The 18794-nt window shown below is 33.7% G+C and overlaps 1 protein-coding gene and 1 long non-coding RNA gene across 4 annotated transcripts in view; one reads left to right on the top strand and one right to left on the bottom strand.

The window, feature by feature from the left end:
• The window catches only part of LOC105097238 (uncharacterized), a 71038-nt gene extending 59808 nt beyond the window's left edge, over window positions 1-11230 (top strand). For both annotated transcript variants that reach the window (XR_010384172.1, XR_004141594.2), the window contains 3 exons: window positions 330-544; window positions 5743-5858; window positions 9321-11230. This is a non-coding gene — a long non-coding RNA (uncharacterized LOC105097238). The remainder of the gene's footprint in view (window positions 1-329; window positions 545-5742; window positions 5859-9320) is intronic.
• PAPOLG (poly(A) polymerase gamma) overlaps window positions 1-18794 on the bottom strand; it is a 32439-nt gene that overhangs the window by 2026 nt on the left and 11619 nt on the right. For both annotated transcript variants that reach the window (XM_064494467.1, XM_010989758.3), the window contains exons 7-22: window positions 18657-18768; window positions 16383-16472; window positions 13231-13369; window positions 12544-12616; window positions 11657-11777; window positions 11216-11300; window positions 10766-10819; window positions 8188-8307; window positions 7647-7756; window positions 5826-5947; window positions 5413-5588; window positions 4930-5018; window positions 4628-4848; window positions 4027-4092; window positions 3788-3844; window positions 1959-2053 (exon numbers count right to left, since the gene is read on the bottom strand). In XM_064494467.1, the coding sequence (XP_064350537.1) occupies window positions 1959-2053; window positions 3788-3844; window positions 4027-4092; window positions 4628-4848; window positions 4930-5018; window positions 5413-5588; window positions 5826-5947; window positions 7647-7756; window positions 8188-8307; window positions 10766-10819; window positions 11216-11300; window positions 11657-11777; window positions 12544-12616; window positions 13231-13369; window positions 16383-16472; window positions 18657-18768 (1730 nt within the window). The remainder of the gene's footprint in view (window positions 1-1958; window positions 2054-3787; window positions 3845-4026; window positions 4093-4627; window positions 4849-4929; window positions 5019-5412; window positions 5589-5825; window positions 5948-7646; window positions 7757-8187; window positions 8308-10765; window positions 10820-11215; window positions 11301-11656; window positions 11778-12543; window positions 12617-13230; window positions 13370-16382; window positions 16473-18656; window positions 18769-18794) is intronic.

Here is an 18794-nt window from a genome sequence, read left to right on the forward strand (position 1 = left end):
AATATAGAAGTAAAACACATCAAATATATAAAAATAAATCCCTTACTAAAGAAGTTTTCAGTTTGAAGTCAGGTGAATCATTCAGTCCTTTCATAATCATTCACTTTTGCTGAAATAAGAGTATCAGACAAATCTCAAAATATCCGAATAAAGGAAAAGAGTCAGCTAAGAGAACAGCTTTGCCAAGGAAGCTACAACTTGGTTATGGGAGTTCATTCTTGTCTTCTGCTATATAAAAAGTGAATAATGGAACAATCATTGTTTTTTCCTTGCTCTTCTTTAAAGAAGTTTTCCTTTGTAAAAGTTAAACACCAGAATTTCCATTTCAGAGACCTAGGAGTCAGAGAACAGGAGTGGGAGAAGGATACTGTTCTCTGACAATCAGAATTCAAGTATTTCAAGTCAATGGCTTGCAAGAGAAAATGGACCATTACTCCACCGGCTGAACAGCATCGCATGAGTCCTACAAACTATGTAACCCAGGATTTTCCCTGCACTATTCTAATGTACCATTTTGTGTTTTTCCTACTGGATCTACTAAATGGTGAGTGAAAGGTAGACTGAAGAAGGTAATATATACCAGCATTCCTGGCTGTGCAATCTATACATTTTCATTTTAAGAATAATTTAAGCATAATCCATATTTAAAAAATTAGACTAAAGAGAGACAGTAAAGGTTTTAAAGTTTTCTCTTTGAAAAGATGGTATCTTACAGTACATACAAAAATACTCTGAAAATACATACGACTTCATTTACAAAACACTGAATCAACATATTACAAGAATTACATGGTTATGGATTTAATAAATGGAGCATGCGTTCATGAAACTTAAAAAAAAATTAAATGCATTGAAAAAAGCAGTGTAAAAAAAAAGACAACTCATATATTCAAATAAAAATTACAAAGGTCCTGAGCCAATTAATGGTAACAGTGTCATTCAAAAATGCCTTTATGTTTCAGTAAAATCTACTGCTTATTTCTGCATGCCTAGTCCATGAAGAAACTGATGTTGTGGGGTAAGTAATGGTCAGGAGTTATCATGCCAAGTTAACTGTACACCTCAAAAATACAAGTTTGCCATACTTAAAGGTATCTTATTGTTGATGCTGGAATGAGTTGCTCCGTAGTAAAAAAAACACCAACAAGAATGGCATGAGATAGGATATGTAACAATTTCACCATTCATATACTGACTTTCAGTATCCTGGCTGTATTTTGATTCTTAATAAAGATGCACTTCGAAGGCCTCCATAGGAGGCAAAATACAGAGAATTTATGGTGCCCAACTCTTACGTAATCACGGGACTAATCCTCCCTGGTAACTATGCAACATTTGGACAGAAAGGCACAAAAAAAAAATAATTTAAATATTCCATGTGCCAAGCTGGGAAAAAATAATTTAAATCAACAGAACAGACAATAAGTACATCTACACACATGAGGAAAGCAGAAAAGATACCTCACATTCATTTATCTCAGGTTTCACAAAGTGGCTTCAATGCTAAAGTAAATGTGTTAAAATCTGGAAAATTATTTTTGTTGTTTTTCAACTTTTTCAGTTTTATACAATGATTACAACATAAGACTTAAAAAAAAAAGAAAGTTCAGGACTTGTTTGATCAGTGTCCAAAGAGCCAAGAACTGGTTCCCATAACAGAGAAACAAGCATCGAAAGTTAAGGCAGTAAAACTTCCAACGCAAAGCCATAATAGTGTAGATGACAATTTGATGGCAGGTGATCCTCAGAGAAGTGTATGTAGCAATCAATGAGAGAATGCTACAGCATCTGCAGGTCAAAGTGTGAGAGTTCAAAAACCACTTCAAGGTTGTTAGGCCGATGGCTGTAACTTTCACCTTACTTTATGTATGACAGCCACTTCTATTTTAAAAAGAGTGGCTGCATCTATGCCACTAAATGATTGCATATTCACTTAAGTAAGGAGGCACTGCTTTTACCGATTTAGGGTCAGTCGAATGGAATTTTTGATGACACGGATGTTATTTGCTGGAACTGGAGATGATGAATCTGGGAGTTCTTTACTGGGCAGTCTCTGTTAGAAAGAAACAGAAACAAAGAAGGAAAAACAAATACATATTATTAAGGTCCAACTAGTAAATAAGTCATAAAACTTGAGTTTTTCTCCAAACCGCTAAAAACTCAAGTATGTGTTGAATATTTTCTCCCAATGTTCATAGGTACTTCCTGTTTGGTGGACTTTTTTTTTTAAACAGAGGTGGAAAGCAGAGGGACAGGGAAAGGGCAGAAGTGGAAGACTGTATGTATAGCAAAGAGGACTTAACAAACATGGCCACTCCTAGACTGAGAAATGCATAAAGAACACAGTCCTCCTCAGAGTCAGGCAATGGTAAAGAGAAACAGGAAAAGCATGGTCACTAAACAGGAAACTCAAGGTGCAAGGTAAAAAATGTGTGTGATACAGAGGAAAATTTGGTATCCAGTTACATCCCTCAATTAGTTTCATGTAATATATTCATGTGAGAGAAAGTTTTCAGGAAAACTCACTTGCAAGTCAGGGTAGGTAACTTTAGTGATGGTAAAATTCAGGGACATCAATATGAGGGCTTTGGAAGACACTAAAGATTATTATGTAATGAAGGCAAAATCTAAGAAATTGAGAAACAAAGATAGAAACCTAAAATACAGACAGTTATGTGATGGAAACAGTATGTTAGCTTCTTGTCAAGAGACGACTCCCAAGAGTTAATTCTCTTCTCATGTTACCTTGGCTAAACAAATTATATTACACCTACATCCATTCAAAAACACATGAAAAATTTTATATATACATAAAAGTAGAGGTTGGGAAGGACAATGAAGGCTTAGATGCCACAACCAAGACTCAAATATTATTAAAAATTTGCAACATTTGTTTAGTTTATGCCTTTCACCTTTTATAATTGAAATCTTTTAAAGCAAAACCCAGACATGTCATTTCACACTTTCATATTTAATATCCATCTTAAATTTTTTTCTTTCATTATAATACATAATTTCACACTCCTACTTTTTGTAACCCACTCTAGCAATAAAAGAAATTTTACAAATTCTACTACTAATACATTATGAGGACATTTCCTATTTTGCTTTAGAATGGCTGATACATCCTGGGGAACCTGGTAGGGTGACAGTGGACTGTGATGAGAAACACTTTATTCTTTAATAGGGGGTGAAAATAAGCCATTTTGTTCACTGTAACCTCTCAGAGAAGGACTTTTTCTGACTTAGACAAGGCTGATTTTTTGAGCACCTGCAATATAAATGATAATCCTTTGAAAGTAAATTTTAAAATTGAGATTTAGGGGCTCTTTAGTTCATGTTTTTAAGGTACTTACCCTGTACATCAATATATGTGGTTCCTCCAAAATATTAGTAAGGACAGTTCTCTACTACCAAACCTAGATTCTGTCAGTAAAACAGTGGTGTACAACAAAAGACAGACTAGCAAGTGTTGGTAAGAAATTACTGTGCTGAGCACTAAACTGCTTCTTTAAAATAAAAACAAAGGTTGAACATAACCTGAATAAACTGTCTTAAATGACTCCCTCTTTTCTAGACTTTGAGGTACATACATTTAGAATCATATACTTTGCTATTTCCGTCCCCAACTTCCATCTATACTGCTGGTCTCTGAAGATAGTGACAAAATCGTATTACCCTTTTCCTTCACTCAGTGCTATGCTCTTCTTTAATAAGCTTTTTTGTACCTGTAGATTGCCCATGAATTTTTACCTATGTATTTTACTTACAAAATAAGACTTGTTACCTTTTTGCGTGATGTGTCAATAGTTGGAATAGGCATACATTCTCCTCCAATTGCATCCTAAAAACAAAATTACATACAAGTGAAAACTTTGTCCTATAAGCAAATATTTATTTCCACATGAAATAAAACCTAACCAAAATTCGACAGATCTAATCTGATCTACTTTTGAATACAGTACTCTTCCTGAAACATGGCTCTTTAAAAGTAAACATTTTGAAGCACACTACTAATATACTTACCACTGATTTTCTTTTTCTGTCTTCAGCAGCACGTGATTCCTTAAATGTTGATTCAAGTCGAATAAACTAAAATATAAACGTTAAAATGAGTTGTTGTTACCTACAAAACCCATATAAATCTATACAAAACCGAGAAACTAATTATTGATTAGGCTAACACCAAAACTATTACCAAAAACTATAACAAAGATGGTTTTGTGAGGGAGGAGACTGACTCTGAGGAGGACTGCCATCCTTAACCTCTACAGTTTGAGGGATCTTTTTGTTTAATCAATTCAGATGATGACGAAAGTTTTACCACCACCTACTGGAGGCACAGGAGATCAACATTATAACACACAATAAATATGATTCATTAGTTACCAATAATATCTTCTATGTAAGTCAAGGAGAAAATTAGACCAATCATTCAAGTTTTCAGACACGTAAATAATCTGAATTTAAGATGAACAATTTAGTGTTACCCTGTTAGGGTTTGGGTAAGTAAGTACTTTTTAAATACTAAGATAGCTTTAAAGAATTGTGAGTTTGTTTAGCACTATTTTAAGTTTACTTTGAAAAAAAATCAACTACTGAATCACCACTTAGGTTGAATTTTTACCTTCTCTATGTCTTTCAACCTCTTAGAAGACCCATCGATGGATGGGGAATGGGATCTCTTAGGTGTAACATTCTTAGTTATATTTGACATTCCGTTTAGATGTGGTTGCCCCTGGGTAGAGTTGTGGGGTGTTGTGATTCTAGGAATGACATTTCGTCCTACTACAGTAGGAATGGTACATACAGCTGGGGGTGATACAGCTCTTACTGCAGAGTCAACTTCTGAAAAGGAAAAAAAAAAAGACTTTAGTAATTAAATAGATATGTAGTAGAATAATTACTAAGAAAAGTGTAAATACCTACTTGCACCAATGACCGGAATAGATAGCCCTTGTGCTGGCGGGACACTCAGTGGCTTTTCCACAATTATACCAGCAGGATCAGCATTATTCCTGTTAAAAAGTATTCAACTATCATCATTAAATTATTTAAATATCATGTATTTAAAATACTCTTATTTTAGCACTTCAGATTACTTCTTTCAGTACTCCTACATTAACATTTGACTGAAGGAAGAGAAAGGGTTGGGGGAGGAAGAAGACCCAGGGAGAATTACTAGAAAAAATTAAAGAGAAAAGCTGTTGTTCCTGTGTACTTATGTACTCCCACCTATTCATTAATCTATACCTTGTCCCACAGGATTACCACAGTCAAGTAATTCTAAATAAGAAACTAACTAGTAACTGGCAAAATAAAATGTTTTTACAATTAAAAAAAAGTAAGCAAAGGTATAGAAAAGTTTATCCTCAAACTGAAGACTAAAAGGAAAAGTTTTAAAATACATACCTTTCTGTCTCTCCTGAAGGAGTAACATCAGGCTTGGCAGGTTTGCTTGCAGACACTGGGGAATTAAAAGGTGTTCCATTATCAGTGTCTCTGGAGCTGTCCAAACAACTGCCATCCAGAGATGATCTTTTGGACTGAGGGCCACTTGAACTTCGACTGACATCAGAAAGACTTTGCTGAAAGAGAGGAAAACTTTCAGGATTTCAAAAAGTAAAAAAAAATGACTGGTTTCAATTCTGAAGTACATATAACAAATTATCTTTTGTGATTAATGAAAGTAAGATTTTAGTCCTAGATTGACTTGTCTGTACTTTCCTTTATTCTCAATAGGTTTGGATGCTGTAAAAAACACAAATTTGGTCCCAGGATCATTTGTCTGAGTTCCACTTGGAGAGTTAAGAGTACAAACTCACCTTTTTTTTCTTTTGAAGAATCTCTGCGGGAAGGTAGTGATGAAGTTGTTTTTTTTTAACATGAGTTGCTTCAATTTTCATTCCCTCCTTTAGCATGTTTATATTGTTTGCCTGTCTGTACACTGTAACAAAGTCAGTATGTTAAATGGGGAAATTCTTTCTGAATCAAGGGCTTTGCTTTTTTTCTGAAATTTGTACCTTCAATATATCCCCATTACTATACAAACACACAAATACATACTCCCAAAACATTTTCACGTCACAATCCTATTCAAGTACTGACTAGTTTTCTCATGTCAACTCTTTAAGACTTTCCTATAACCAAATCTCATTAACAAATAAATGTATGGAAGAAAATTTTTTTCCAAATCTTATCTTCTGCTATTTTCCCCAAAGGCAATCTCTTCTTATAATTACTTGCCCAAGTCCAAGTTAATCCTTATACTAAATATCCAAGATGCAAACTCAAGCTCTCCTCCTCCATGAAGGTTCTTTTATTACACCAAGCACAGAATGTCAGATATCAGAAACCATCCAGAAGTACTCCCTTATTATACAGGTGGGGAAATGAGGCTCAACAGCCCTGAATGCCTTGCTGAAACTGGTATACACACAGCCCTGGATTCCCATTCTAGTGCTTTTCACACCGTATAAGAAAATCAGTATTATTAACTACCACGTAAATTATTTAACCTATGTTAACTGTGAATACCCAAAACTTACCCAAGGATGGAAAGTTTCTTTTGCACAGTAATTACTGTGAAATGTAAATTATTTACTCTCTTGGGGCCTTAGTATCTCTTAACTGGAGAAGAACACTTTATAAATCTATAATAAACAGAGCTTCCCAACCTCCTCCTTTTGGAAAAACAGGTCCAAATTAGAATGGGAAAATGTGTACCTATGCTTTTGTTCCAGATTACTTATAAAACAATCACCAGGAGTGCTTGTTCAATGTGCAGACTCCTAGCTCTACTTCCCAGAGTGTGTGATTTAATAGTTCTAAGGTGATGCACAGGAACCTACACTTTCATGATAAATATGAAGGCTAGTTCAAAAGAATTTAGAAAAACTCAGATGGGCTAACCAAGATATTAATAGTATGAGTGTATACTATTCCAGATTTTAAGACAACTCCAGATTTGTAAGAGATATATTAAGATATTCCACAGAGATGTTATTAGAGAGCCAGATGTGAAAACTCTTTTCATTGATTCTGAAACATATTTAGCAAGTCTGTACCGACTGATACTTAGTTCATGTAAAAAAACATAATAAGCAAGTCATCTTTATGATTGTGATTATAAACTCTGGCTCTGCACACTAAAAATCACCTGCAGAGTTTCTTTAGTCTTCCTTCTGTTTTAAAACAGTTAACACATTCACATGATACAGAATGGCTGGAGAGTATACAGCGAAGTCTCCTCACCCCAGTCCAGTAGGCACACTTGGTTCTCCCTGATCTAAAAAGAACCAGTTCTACCAGTTTCTTTCTTTAAAACTGTATATCCTTCCAGAGATAGTCCCCATTTTTTTAAGCAAACATGCACATACTCTTTCTTTACTTCTTTATACAAATGGTAGCACACTATACACGCTAGTCTGCAATCGTGCCCCACTCCCCCACCTAATATGTCTTGGAAATTGTTTTATCATGCCTTTACTTTTTTAATAGCAGCACAGATTTTCATAATATAAATGTACTATATTCATTTAACCAATTGTGGAACTTCAAAAAACATAGCCAGCCAGATACTAGGCAGATGATACTGTGTTATAGCCAAAGTTGAGAATCACAGCTCTATAAGGACCAAGTCTTACCTGTATCAGTAAATGACTGTATATCATATGTCAGGTCTATATTAACACTTTCTGCATTTTCTACTCTCCGGAAAATTATTCCAAGGAACCACATTGATACATAATTGTTGCTATAAAGTAAAATTTAAGAATTTCCATTAATTTTCACAATTTTACACATGCTCTTTAGTAATTAAAAATTCATCTCTATGAAAAGTATAAGCATATTTTAGTGGTTTGGCCAAATTCTTAAAACTGACACCAAGAACACTATTAAGTTATCCTGCGTTATTATAAAGAAGATTAAGTGGCTTTGAAAATGATTTACTTAAAATATATTTAAAGATACTCCAAATATTGTGATGGAGTTTTTGCTGGGGTCTGTGGGGTACCAACATAGCATGTACTTCATTTTAATGCATGACCACTCATGCTCAAGTATACAATGTATCATCCTCCATCATCAATGCCTGTTAAGTAACAATTTCACAACTGATCTTAAACAATACTATGTCAGATAACATTATTTAAGATATATAATATTAAAAAATAATTAACTTACTCTTTATGATGTTCCTTATTTCCTGGGAATGACTGGGGATTTACATGGGCAAGAGTAATAAATTCATTCCGTTCCAAGTTTCCAACAAGTACACGTATTTTAGATTCTACTAATCCAACCCTAAAATAAAACAACAGACAAGATTTTTCCATATTCAACTTGGAAGCTACATCCAAGTAAACCAAACAGCATATTAGCTATGATGCTTTACATGTTCATTTAAGAAATTCAGTCCAATATATCAAGGGACCCTATTTAAAATATCATTCAAGTAAATAAGTTAGTGAATTTCTATGTTTCTTTCCCTTTCTTTTTAAGAATTTATCTATATCTAATGCATTCCCAATCTAAAATACTCTGCCTGTTAAGGCCGTAACAGTCATGATTGGAACATGAATAAAAACTATAGTTAATCTGGTTCTAAATCTTTTTCTACTCAAGTCTTATGTCTAAATGCTAAAACTAACATACAACTGTTAACAAAAAAGCTAAAAATTGGCACTTAATTCATGAAATAAACATGCTCTAATCTTCACAAAATTGATACTAGATATTTTAAAAATAATTCACTAAAATAAGATCAGATACTACTAAAATACAGAAAGCTTCAGGAGATTTCTGCAACTTTATTTTCTATCTTAAGAAATGTGATTGCTGTCACTTAATGTTAACTTATTAATGATTTTATGAATTAGAATAACTAGAACATTTTCACACTTTTTAAACACTTGAAAAAGCTTACACATTATAATTGTGCTCCAACAGCAGATATACAAACACTGAGTTATTCCTTGGTGTTATCTAAATGAGATGTTGGCAAACTTTTTCTGTAAAGGGCCAGACAGTAATTATTTCAGGCTTTGTGGGCCATATGTTTCTGTCACAACTATTCAACTCTGCCATGTAGCAGGAAACCAGTCATAGACAATGTAAAAATGAGTAAGTGTGGCTGTGTTACAATAAAACTTTATTTATAAAAATAGGAACAGACTAGATTTGGCCCAGACCATAGTTTTCTGATCCCTGATCTAGATAGTTTTAGTAAAAGGATTCTTTTCAGGGTCTCTTAAATGCTCAATGAAATAAGTGTTAAACCCTTGGAACAAAGACAGTAATGTGTTTTCTTTTTCCAGAAATCAGACCTGAGAAAGGCACAATCACCTCTGGGAACCTAACAGTTTCTGTCTGATGGAGCTAGGGATGTCAATACACTGGAGGGCAAACGGAATGAATTCAGAGGCACTAGAAAGAATGCACTCTACCTTGACCAAAAATATCTCCTATCTGCTGAGAGAAGCATAAAATTCTGAAACCTTACATGCCATCATCTAAATGAAAATAATACATAAGCTCATACAACTCAATATCAAAAAGCAAACTCAATCAAAAAATGGGCAGAAGACTTGAATAGGTATTTTCAAAAGAAGACATACAGTAGGTGGCTAAGGCATATGAAAAGATGCTCAAAGTCACTAATCTTCAAGGAAATGAAATCAAAACAACGAGATATCACCTCATACCTGTCAGAATGGCTATCATCAAAAAGTGTACAAATAACAAATGTTGGAGAAGATGTGGAGAAAAGGGAACCCTACAGTATGGACATTCCTCAAAAAACTAAAAACACAACTACTATATGATCCAGCAATTCCACTCCTGGATATATTTATCTGGGGAAAAAACTAAAACACTAATTCAAAAAGATACACACACCCCAGTGTTCATAGCAGCACTGTTTACAATGGCCAAGATATGGAAGCAACTGAAGTGCCCATGAATAGGCAAATGGATAAAGAAGATGTGTATGTATAAAATGGAATACTATTCAGCCATAAAAAGAATGAAATTCTGCCATTTGCAGCAATGTGGATAGACCTCGAGATTATGCTTAGTGAAAAGACAGAAACTCAAATACTGTATGATACCACTTATATGTGGAATCTAAAAAATAATATAAATGAATGTATATGCAAAAGAGAAACAGACTCACACATACAGAAAACAAACTAGTGGTTACCAAAGGGGAAAGGGAATAGGGTAAGGGCAAATTAGGGGTATGGGATTAACAGATTTAACTATGTATAAAACAGGTAAGCAACAAGGATATATTGTATAGCACAGGGAATGATAGCCATTATCTTGTAATAACTTTTAATGGAGTAGAATCTGCAAAAATATTGAATCACTATGCTATACATGTGAAAATAATATAATATTATAAATCAACTAAACTTCAAAATATATATAATGTCTTTCCTTTTGTTTGGGGAGAACATGATGCTAAGGATGAAGAACTCAGTAAAAGACTAGGTATCAGAATCATTCAAACTGCCTCACAATTTTGCTTAAATCTGACTCTGAGAAGTGACAAAAGATAAAGATCTGTACATATATCATTATCTTGTGTCACTTCTGAATCTGAAACATTAATTTAATGGCATTTCTTAAACACTGATGCTCCATGGTCATGTACAATAGTCACCAATTAGATTTAATGATTTTGAAAATATAGAAGGTGTTTTATAAGTGATAAATGTTATCATCACACAGTAAGTAGAGAACCTGAAATATGTCTTACCACTCTAGATGATTTTCTTCTGTTGATGCACTGGCAGTCAATACTATATAATGTCTGTGAAGAATTTTCAGTAAACAATCAGGAGGGAAAAAAAAGCCAGAAACATTGTTACAGTGATTTTCCATCATTACTTTTTCTTTCTCCCTCCCAATGAACAAAAGAGCTAATACAGGCATACATTTATGAAAATTAAAACATGCTCTGATTTTCACAAAATTAATTCTAGAACCTGCAATTAAAAACAATTCACTAAAAACAAAAATACATGAATACAGGGTTAAATACTACTAGAATATAGAGACTTTCTCATCACCCAGGATTTCTGCTAACCTAGTCTCTACTTCACTTGAAATATAAGTGACAGCTGTCATTTACTGTATATTAACTTTGTAAGTTTAACATTCTTCTTCCTTAAATGCATACACACACAAAATGCAAAATTTCAAGTACCTATACTTTTGAAAAAAATTTGGTGGCTCAAGTAGTTTGGACCAGTCTGATTTCCCTTGAAGAATTTCATCTGTGACTGCAAGACCTAAAGAGAGAGAGACAGAGACAAGACACTGATTCTGAAAACTGACCATCGTATTATCAGCTCCTCTATCCTCCTACCCACCCAAACTTCAAACCCCATTGAATCCCTGAGTATAAAAAAAAGTGTAAATTTATTATGCTTGTTCTTAGAACACAAAAGTCAATTTCTGCTCAACTGGGGTGGCTCCATTTTTGGTCTTAATATTATCACATATTTTGGAAAACCAATTGCTAAAAAAATAAATACACATTTGAAAGTTTTTAGAAAAACAGACATAACTGCAATAGAGAATAAAACTGCTGTCAACCAAAAACTTGTGGAAACATGTAAAGGGCAATAAGGGCTAACACGTTTACCTTGTTTAAATTCTTCTACCATTACTGTTCGAGTTGATGTGGACACATTATACGTAGAATTCTGTTGTGGGTAGGCAGGGGTGATTATGGGCATGAGATGATACCTATCTGATGGATTTACCTGTGAAATTAGAAGCAGAATAATTGATCTATTCTCCTATTTCAGTTGTCCTCACTTCATTTCCCCAAAAGTCTGAAGAATATGAAATATAAATTTAATACTACATTTCCTCAGTTCTAAGAAGTACATCTCCCGTCCCCAACTACATTTGTTTCTGAAGTCAGATGTGTCTGATAAGTCAAAGGAAACTCTGCAGAAGTTTGTTTTTTCCCTGAAAAGCTGTTAAACTGACGGTGCAGCTTATAAACAATGGTCTTTTAGAACCAAAGAAATACAGTATCATAAGTGCAAAAAGGATTATCTAGGTTCAGTGGTTCTCAATCCTCTTTCTGCACCTGTTCAACAGATGACCTCCCCAGGTTACTCAGAGGAATGAGCACTTGCTCTGAAAGCAAGATGAGTGAGAGTTATGCTATCTTGGAACCATAAACCTGCTTTAAACTGCACTGCAAAGTAAACCTTTTATATACTTCAGTACTTTATTATTAGTAACTAATTACTTGTAAGATAGTTTTTAACAATGGGTTATGACATCTTGGTTGATACACCCACTCAAGTCTTATATGGGTTATTTTTAATGACATAACATTTGGATCAGCACTGGAAGTACAAATCATCTCCACCAAAAAAAAAAAAAAAAAAACCCAAAAAACCAAACAGAAGGAAGATGAGCAGGGACAAGAGGAATTATCCTTAACTAGACTGCACTTTAGAGAATGGTCCTTTTGCTAAAAAGTTTAATGAAATTCTATAGTAAGTCACATACCCGAGGATCCCAAACTGGCAAATTCAAATTACTTTCTTCCGGTTGCTTCAGCAGCACAGGATTTGGCCATTCCCTAACAAGAAAAAGGCAAATTAACTCACTTAAGACCTCACTTCAGGAACTATGTGAAATGTTAAAATCATTAGACTCCACTCCAACTGTCACACAGCAAATGCTCTGAGTATTTGATACTGAAAACAAAGAAACTGACAAAGGAAAAAGCTGCTTTATTTTAAAGCAGTGTTCGCTGAAAGGGAAAATACTGCTTTGCCCATTTAGCTGTAACTAATTTAAACTTGAATTTTTCCTTTCCTTCTCTTTGCTTTCATGGATTTAACTCTGATAATTTAATAACAGCAACAGCTAACATTTACTGAAAGATACTTCTAATAAATCCATGGAGTAGCTGGGATTATCATCTCTATGTTACATATGAGGAGATCTTAACCTCTATGTAGCTAGTAATTGGCAGAGCAAATGCCACTTGCACAAGCTTAAGGCCCACATTTGCAGACCCTCTAGAAGAAAGCACCATATGGTGTCCCATCATTGTCTCAAATTTGATTTTTTAAAACTTGACTTTAAAAAGGAATGGAAGAAAGTCTGTGCATAGCTGTTAGATTTCCAAACAAATTTACATATAGGTAGAGGTTAGTAAATAATAAAAATATGCATGTGAATACTTACCACTTGGAAAAAACTAAAAAGAACTTATGAACTAAAGTAGAAGCTGCTGCATTTGGATATAATTGGCAAGTTCTTGCAACTAGCATTGCCCAGGAGACACCACCAAGGAATCCCAGCATGTTGGAATAAATACCACGTCCTAGAAATTTAATATAGATGTTAATTATTGTTAGGACCTACTGTCCATAACATTCAAGTATAAGGAACAATATAACTTCCCTTCTAAAATATGCTTAAAACTCTTTTTCCCTTATAGAAATATTAACATTAATAAGCAGACCTTCATGCTAAGCTCATAGTCTTTGTGTACACTCTGTGATTCCCATATTACCCACTACTTTGCCCTCCAATACAGACATCTTAGTTCCCTGCCTCAGTTCTGACTGTGTAACTGGCCTCTCCTGATATGACACTGGAATTCCCACCTATCAATACCTATGGTTGAGAGAGAAATGAAAGGGAGGAGGAAAGATACTTGGAGGTTTCATAAGTGGAGAAGAAAAAAACATTTCAGTTGTATACAACTTCCGCTTATCTGTGAGGATATGTTCCAAGACCTCTAGTGGATGCCTGAAACACAGGATGGAGATCTATCTATCTATCTATAGATAGATCTCCATCCTGTGTGTATACACCCCCCCCTATATATTTATGATAAAGCTTAATTTATAAATTAGGTACAGTAAGAAATAAAAACTAATACATAATATGCTATAATAAAAGTTATGTGAATATGGTCTCTTCCTGTCTCAAAGCATCTCACTGTACGAATTTAATGCCCTTTTCATCTTAACTATTTATCACTAAGTGGCCAGAACTTTTCCAGTATGACGTGGGACAGCAAAACTAGCATGAAATTTCCTTTTTCTTCTTCAGAATTTCATGATACAAGATTGGTTCTCATACAGATCTTAGCAACCTCGCATGTGATTTTTTTCCTTCCTTATTAAGTTGAGAACTTTCACCTTTTCACTTAAAGGAAGCACTTTACAGGTTCTCTTTGGCAAATAGGAATTGGCAGCATCACTACTCTTATACTGTGGGGCCACTAGTAAGTAAAACAAGGGTTACTTGAACACAAGTACTGCAGTACCCTCCCTGTTCCAGGCAGGTTGGTGAGAGATCAAAATTTAAAATTTATTTATTGTTTATTTCTGGATTTTTCAATACAATATTTCCAGACTACAGCTGACCACAGGTAACTGAAACTGTGGAAAGCAAAATGGCACACAAGGGGGTCTACTGTAATCACATTCATGGGCATTTTAAAATCAAGTGTAAACTTGGGGAATAACTTCAGTATTCTGAAAAAATTTGTATACCTCTCCATAAAGTACATTACACCACTGATAATACTCATTTCTCGTATGATTGTTTCTTATAGCAATCTATGAAAAAGCATTACCATTATTTCATCAAAACAAGATGCCCTCGGTTATTATATAATACAGATTATTTTATGTCTCACTAAGCGAGAGAAAAAATACAAAATGTCATTTCAAATATGTTAAATGTGAAAAACATGCGTCAAAGAATTGACAGAATATGGTATTAAATTTAATCTATAAGGAAAACCAAATTATTCATGATATCCCTTTACTACAAATTACTTTATCCTAACTATACAATTGAGCCCAAGGACACATTCTACTTGCTTAAGGTCTTCTTGGATATGTACTGTTCTTATGGGTAGCCATAAGTCACATGTGGCTATATATAATTATTTTTTGGTATAAGCTTTATTGAGATACCTTTCATATACCATAAGATTCATCTACTTATAACAGACACATTACTAAATATAAAACATACAAACAACAAAGACCTACTGTATAGCACAGAGAACTATATTCAATTTCTTACAGTAACATATATTGGAAAAGATGCTGAAAAGAAAATATGTATGTATGTATGTGTATAACCGAATCACTGCTGTACACCTGAAACTAATTTTTTAAAAATTTAAAAGATTCATCCATTTAAAGTATAAAAGTCAGTGGTTTTTAGTCTATTCATAGAGTTGTACAATCATTACTGTAATCAACTCCAGAACACTTTCATCACCCCAAAAAGAAAACTAACAGTCACATACCTATTTCCCTCCAATCCTTCCAGACCTAGGCAACCACTAATCTACTTTCTATCTCTATATATTTGCCTGTTCTGAACATTTCATATTAATAGGATTATACAATATGCACACTGACTTCTTTAACTTAACACAATGGTTTCAATGTTCATATTATGTTGTAACATGTATCAATACTTCATTCTTTTTAACTGCCAAATAATAGTCTACATTATGGATATACCACACTTTGTGGTTGTTTTTGTACCACTTTTTAACTATTATTAATAATGCAATGAACATCTGTGTACTGGGTTTTGTGAGGACATGTTTTTACTCTTCTTAGATATTATTTAATTTTACATTTAAATTAATTAAAATTAAATAAAATTTAAAAATTCATCAGCTATTTCAAGTGCTCAATAGCCACAAGGTTACTGTATTGGACAGCACAGATAAGAAACGCTTCCATCATCACAAAAAATTTTATCGGAAAGCACTGTTTTAGACTATGTAAAACCTGGTGCCAGAGGTGCAACACTGCTTAAATGTATTTAAAATAATACAAAATGTGCTATGCCAGCTCAGGACTGGGTCTTTTATGAACCATATCCTATATATAAAAACTAGTGTATTTCAAGGCTTTATTAGAAAAGTGTTATAAGGTAAAAACAAAAGGTTAAAACTATCACTGTAGGTTTTTCATTTAATAGATTTTACTGCTATACATCAGACTCTCTGCTGGTGACGGGAAGGCAAAGATAGTAAGATGGTCCTGCCCATACAGAGTTTGAAGACAAGGAAGGGTTTTACTCTTCAAATTCTAACTCATTCTGACTGCCTGGCTGAAACCTAAGATGTAAAGTCTGGGGCTTCTAGTTTTCACCCACGAGAGAAAAAGGTAGAGTCACACATCAGAGCACCATAAGCAGCATGCCTGAAAAAGAAACAGCTTCTTCAAAACTTAATGGACCTCAATCCCCTGTGGTATCAAAAGGTTCAGGAGTTTTCATATGTGCTTCTACCATTAACAACTGAAAATTATAATTTTATAATGCAAACATAAAAGACTTGGGATACTTACGTTTTGCCCACAGTTTGACTGCTCTTAGGGTGAGTCTGAAAGTTTCTTTATTTGGCACTAAATGCAAAATTTCATCAGTAACTCTACAACCTGAAAAATATAAAGCATTCATTTTTCATTATGCAACAAAGCCCAGTCAATTCAAACATCCTTCTAATTTCAACTCTCAAATGCTAAAAATATCAAAGATAAAGTGTGAGGTTTAATTTCTCAGCGTACTTTAAATTTAGCACTTACATATGAGAAATCAATTTGCTTGTAAAGAATTAAAAAGCACATGGGTAATACAACCCAATATTAAAATGAGATGAGTTTGAATATCTTTTTAGCTTTTTTCCACATTTGGCTTTACTGTTAATCAAATGTCTCCAAGTTATAAAACTTACTGCTTTAATACAAAGCTTATCCATAAATACTGTGATGTACTGTTCTACTCTGGAAGTACAGCAAAATGTAATGATTAAGTCAAACAAGATACCATGAACTAGTGGTTCTCAAAGTGCAGTCAGTGGACTCCTGGGTATCTATTAAGTCAAACCTGTGTTTATAATAATATTATGCTTTCTTTGCCTATTTCACTGTTTAACATTTGTATCATGGTGCCAAACCAGTGATGAGTAAAACTGCTGATATCTTAGCAGTGAATCAAAGCCGTGGCAACAAACTGTACTAGTAGACAATATTTTCACCACAAGTCTGCAGTCAGAAAACAGGAAAGGAACATGTGTGATGTGTGAATGTGTTCAAGACAAGCTGAACTATCTGCTTTTTTCAAAGAACACCAATTTTACTTGAAATAATGACTGAGAGACAACTATGGTTACCCATACTTGGGTATTCAGCAGACATTTCCTAAAGATGAACAAAAGTGAGCTCCTCACTTCTAAAACAAAAGACAAAATTTGTTGCCAGTAATAAAAATTTGAACTCTCAAATAAAAACAAATAGAATTTTGGACAACTAGTATCTGCTACAATGAGCTTGCAGCTTTCCAAGACTTAAAGACTTTTCTAATGAGACTGGTGGTAATATTAATGAATGTGATTAAAAAGTATTTTATAATGAAACGTGTTAACATTTAGAAGAGCCAAATAACTTTGTAAGTCAGTATTTTCCAAATGACTGAGGCATGAAAATACAAAATCATGCATGGGTAGAAGATTCAGTCAAAGAATAAGACAGATTTTAATGCAGCAGAGTACAAAAAGTTAACAGGTTTTAGATTTGACGTTCTAATTAACATTTTTAAAAGATCACTATTATTCAGCAAAAAAGGGAACAAACTACTGATATACACTACAAACATGAATAAACCTCACAAACATTACGCCAAGTGAAGGAAGCCAGACACAAAAGACCATGTATTATATGACCCGGTTTATATGAAATGTCCTCAAAAGGTCAATCTATAGAGATGGAAAGTAGATCAGTGGTTGCCTAGGACTGGGGGTTGGAAAGGGGAATGACTGCAAATGGGTATGAGTGATCTTTTGAGAATGCTGAAAATGTTCTAATTTGGATTGTGGTGCACAACTCTGAATATAGTAGACTACTGAATTGTACACCTAAAATGGATGGATTTTATAGTATGTAATTTACCTCAATAAAGCTGTTGAAAGGAAAAAAGAAATTGTCACTGGTTAAATTTTGGTGTAGTGTCAAAGAATACCCACAATTATCTAAAAAGGCTATTAAATATTCCTCCCTTTTTCAAGTACATATCTTTAAAAGGCCAGATTTTCCTCCTATGCTTCAATCAAAACAAAATTTTACAGGAGATTGACTGTAAAAGTAGATATAAGAATCTAGCTGTATTCTATTAAGTCAAATATTAAAGAGAGTTGCAAAAATGCAAAAAAAAAAAGCCATTCTCACATAAAAATGTATTTATATTCACTTATAATAGGTTTATTATTGTTATTTTTAAATGAATAAATACTTTAAAAAGTTCCCAGTTTTTATTTCTAATATGATAAACATTGATAAATATAACTCACAAAAACAGATGATCTTGGGGGGTTCTTAAAAAAATGTTTAGAGTATAAAGGGGTCCTGAGACCGGTAAGTTTGAGAACCACTACTATAAGCATAAATATTTCAAATAAATTTGTTTTTCAAAGATGCTTAAATGTGATCAAATTTTTGTATAAAGAAAATTACATCATTTTTAACTTAGACTAATCCTTTAAAAGTCTATGAATGGTTCTGCAAAAAGATCTCTATTTGTCTAGTTGTTTTCGCGCAGGTATCTGAGATTTCTTTTTAGAAGCTTACCATTTAGGCTGCGAATACACCTTATATCAAGGCTTCTCAGTCGAGAGTCGTCTCTTAGATCTAAATTATCTGATATGGTTTGTATTGCCAGTCTTGCAAAGACTAGATCAATCTTTGGAAAGATGAAAAAAGAGAGAG

Source organism: Camelus dromedarius, chromosome 15, assembly GCF_036321535.1.
Source record: "Camelus dromedarius isolate mCamDro1 chromosome 15, mCamDro1.pat, whole genome shotgun sequence".
Classification (NCBI taxonomy): Eukaryota; Metazoa; Chordata; class Mammalia; order Artiodactyla; family Camelidae; genus Camelus; species Camelus dromedarius.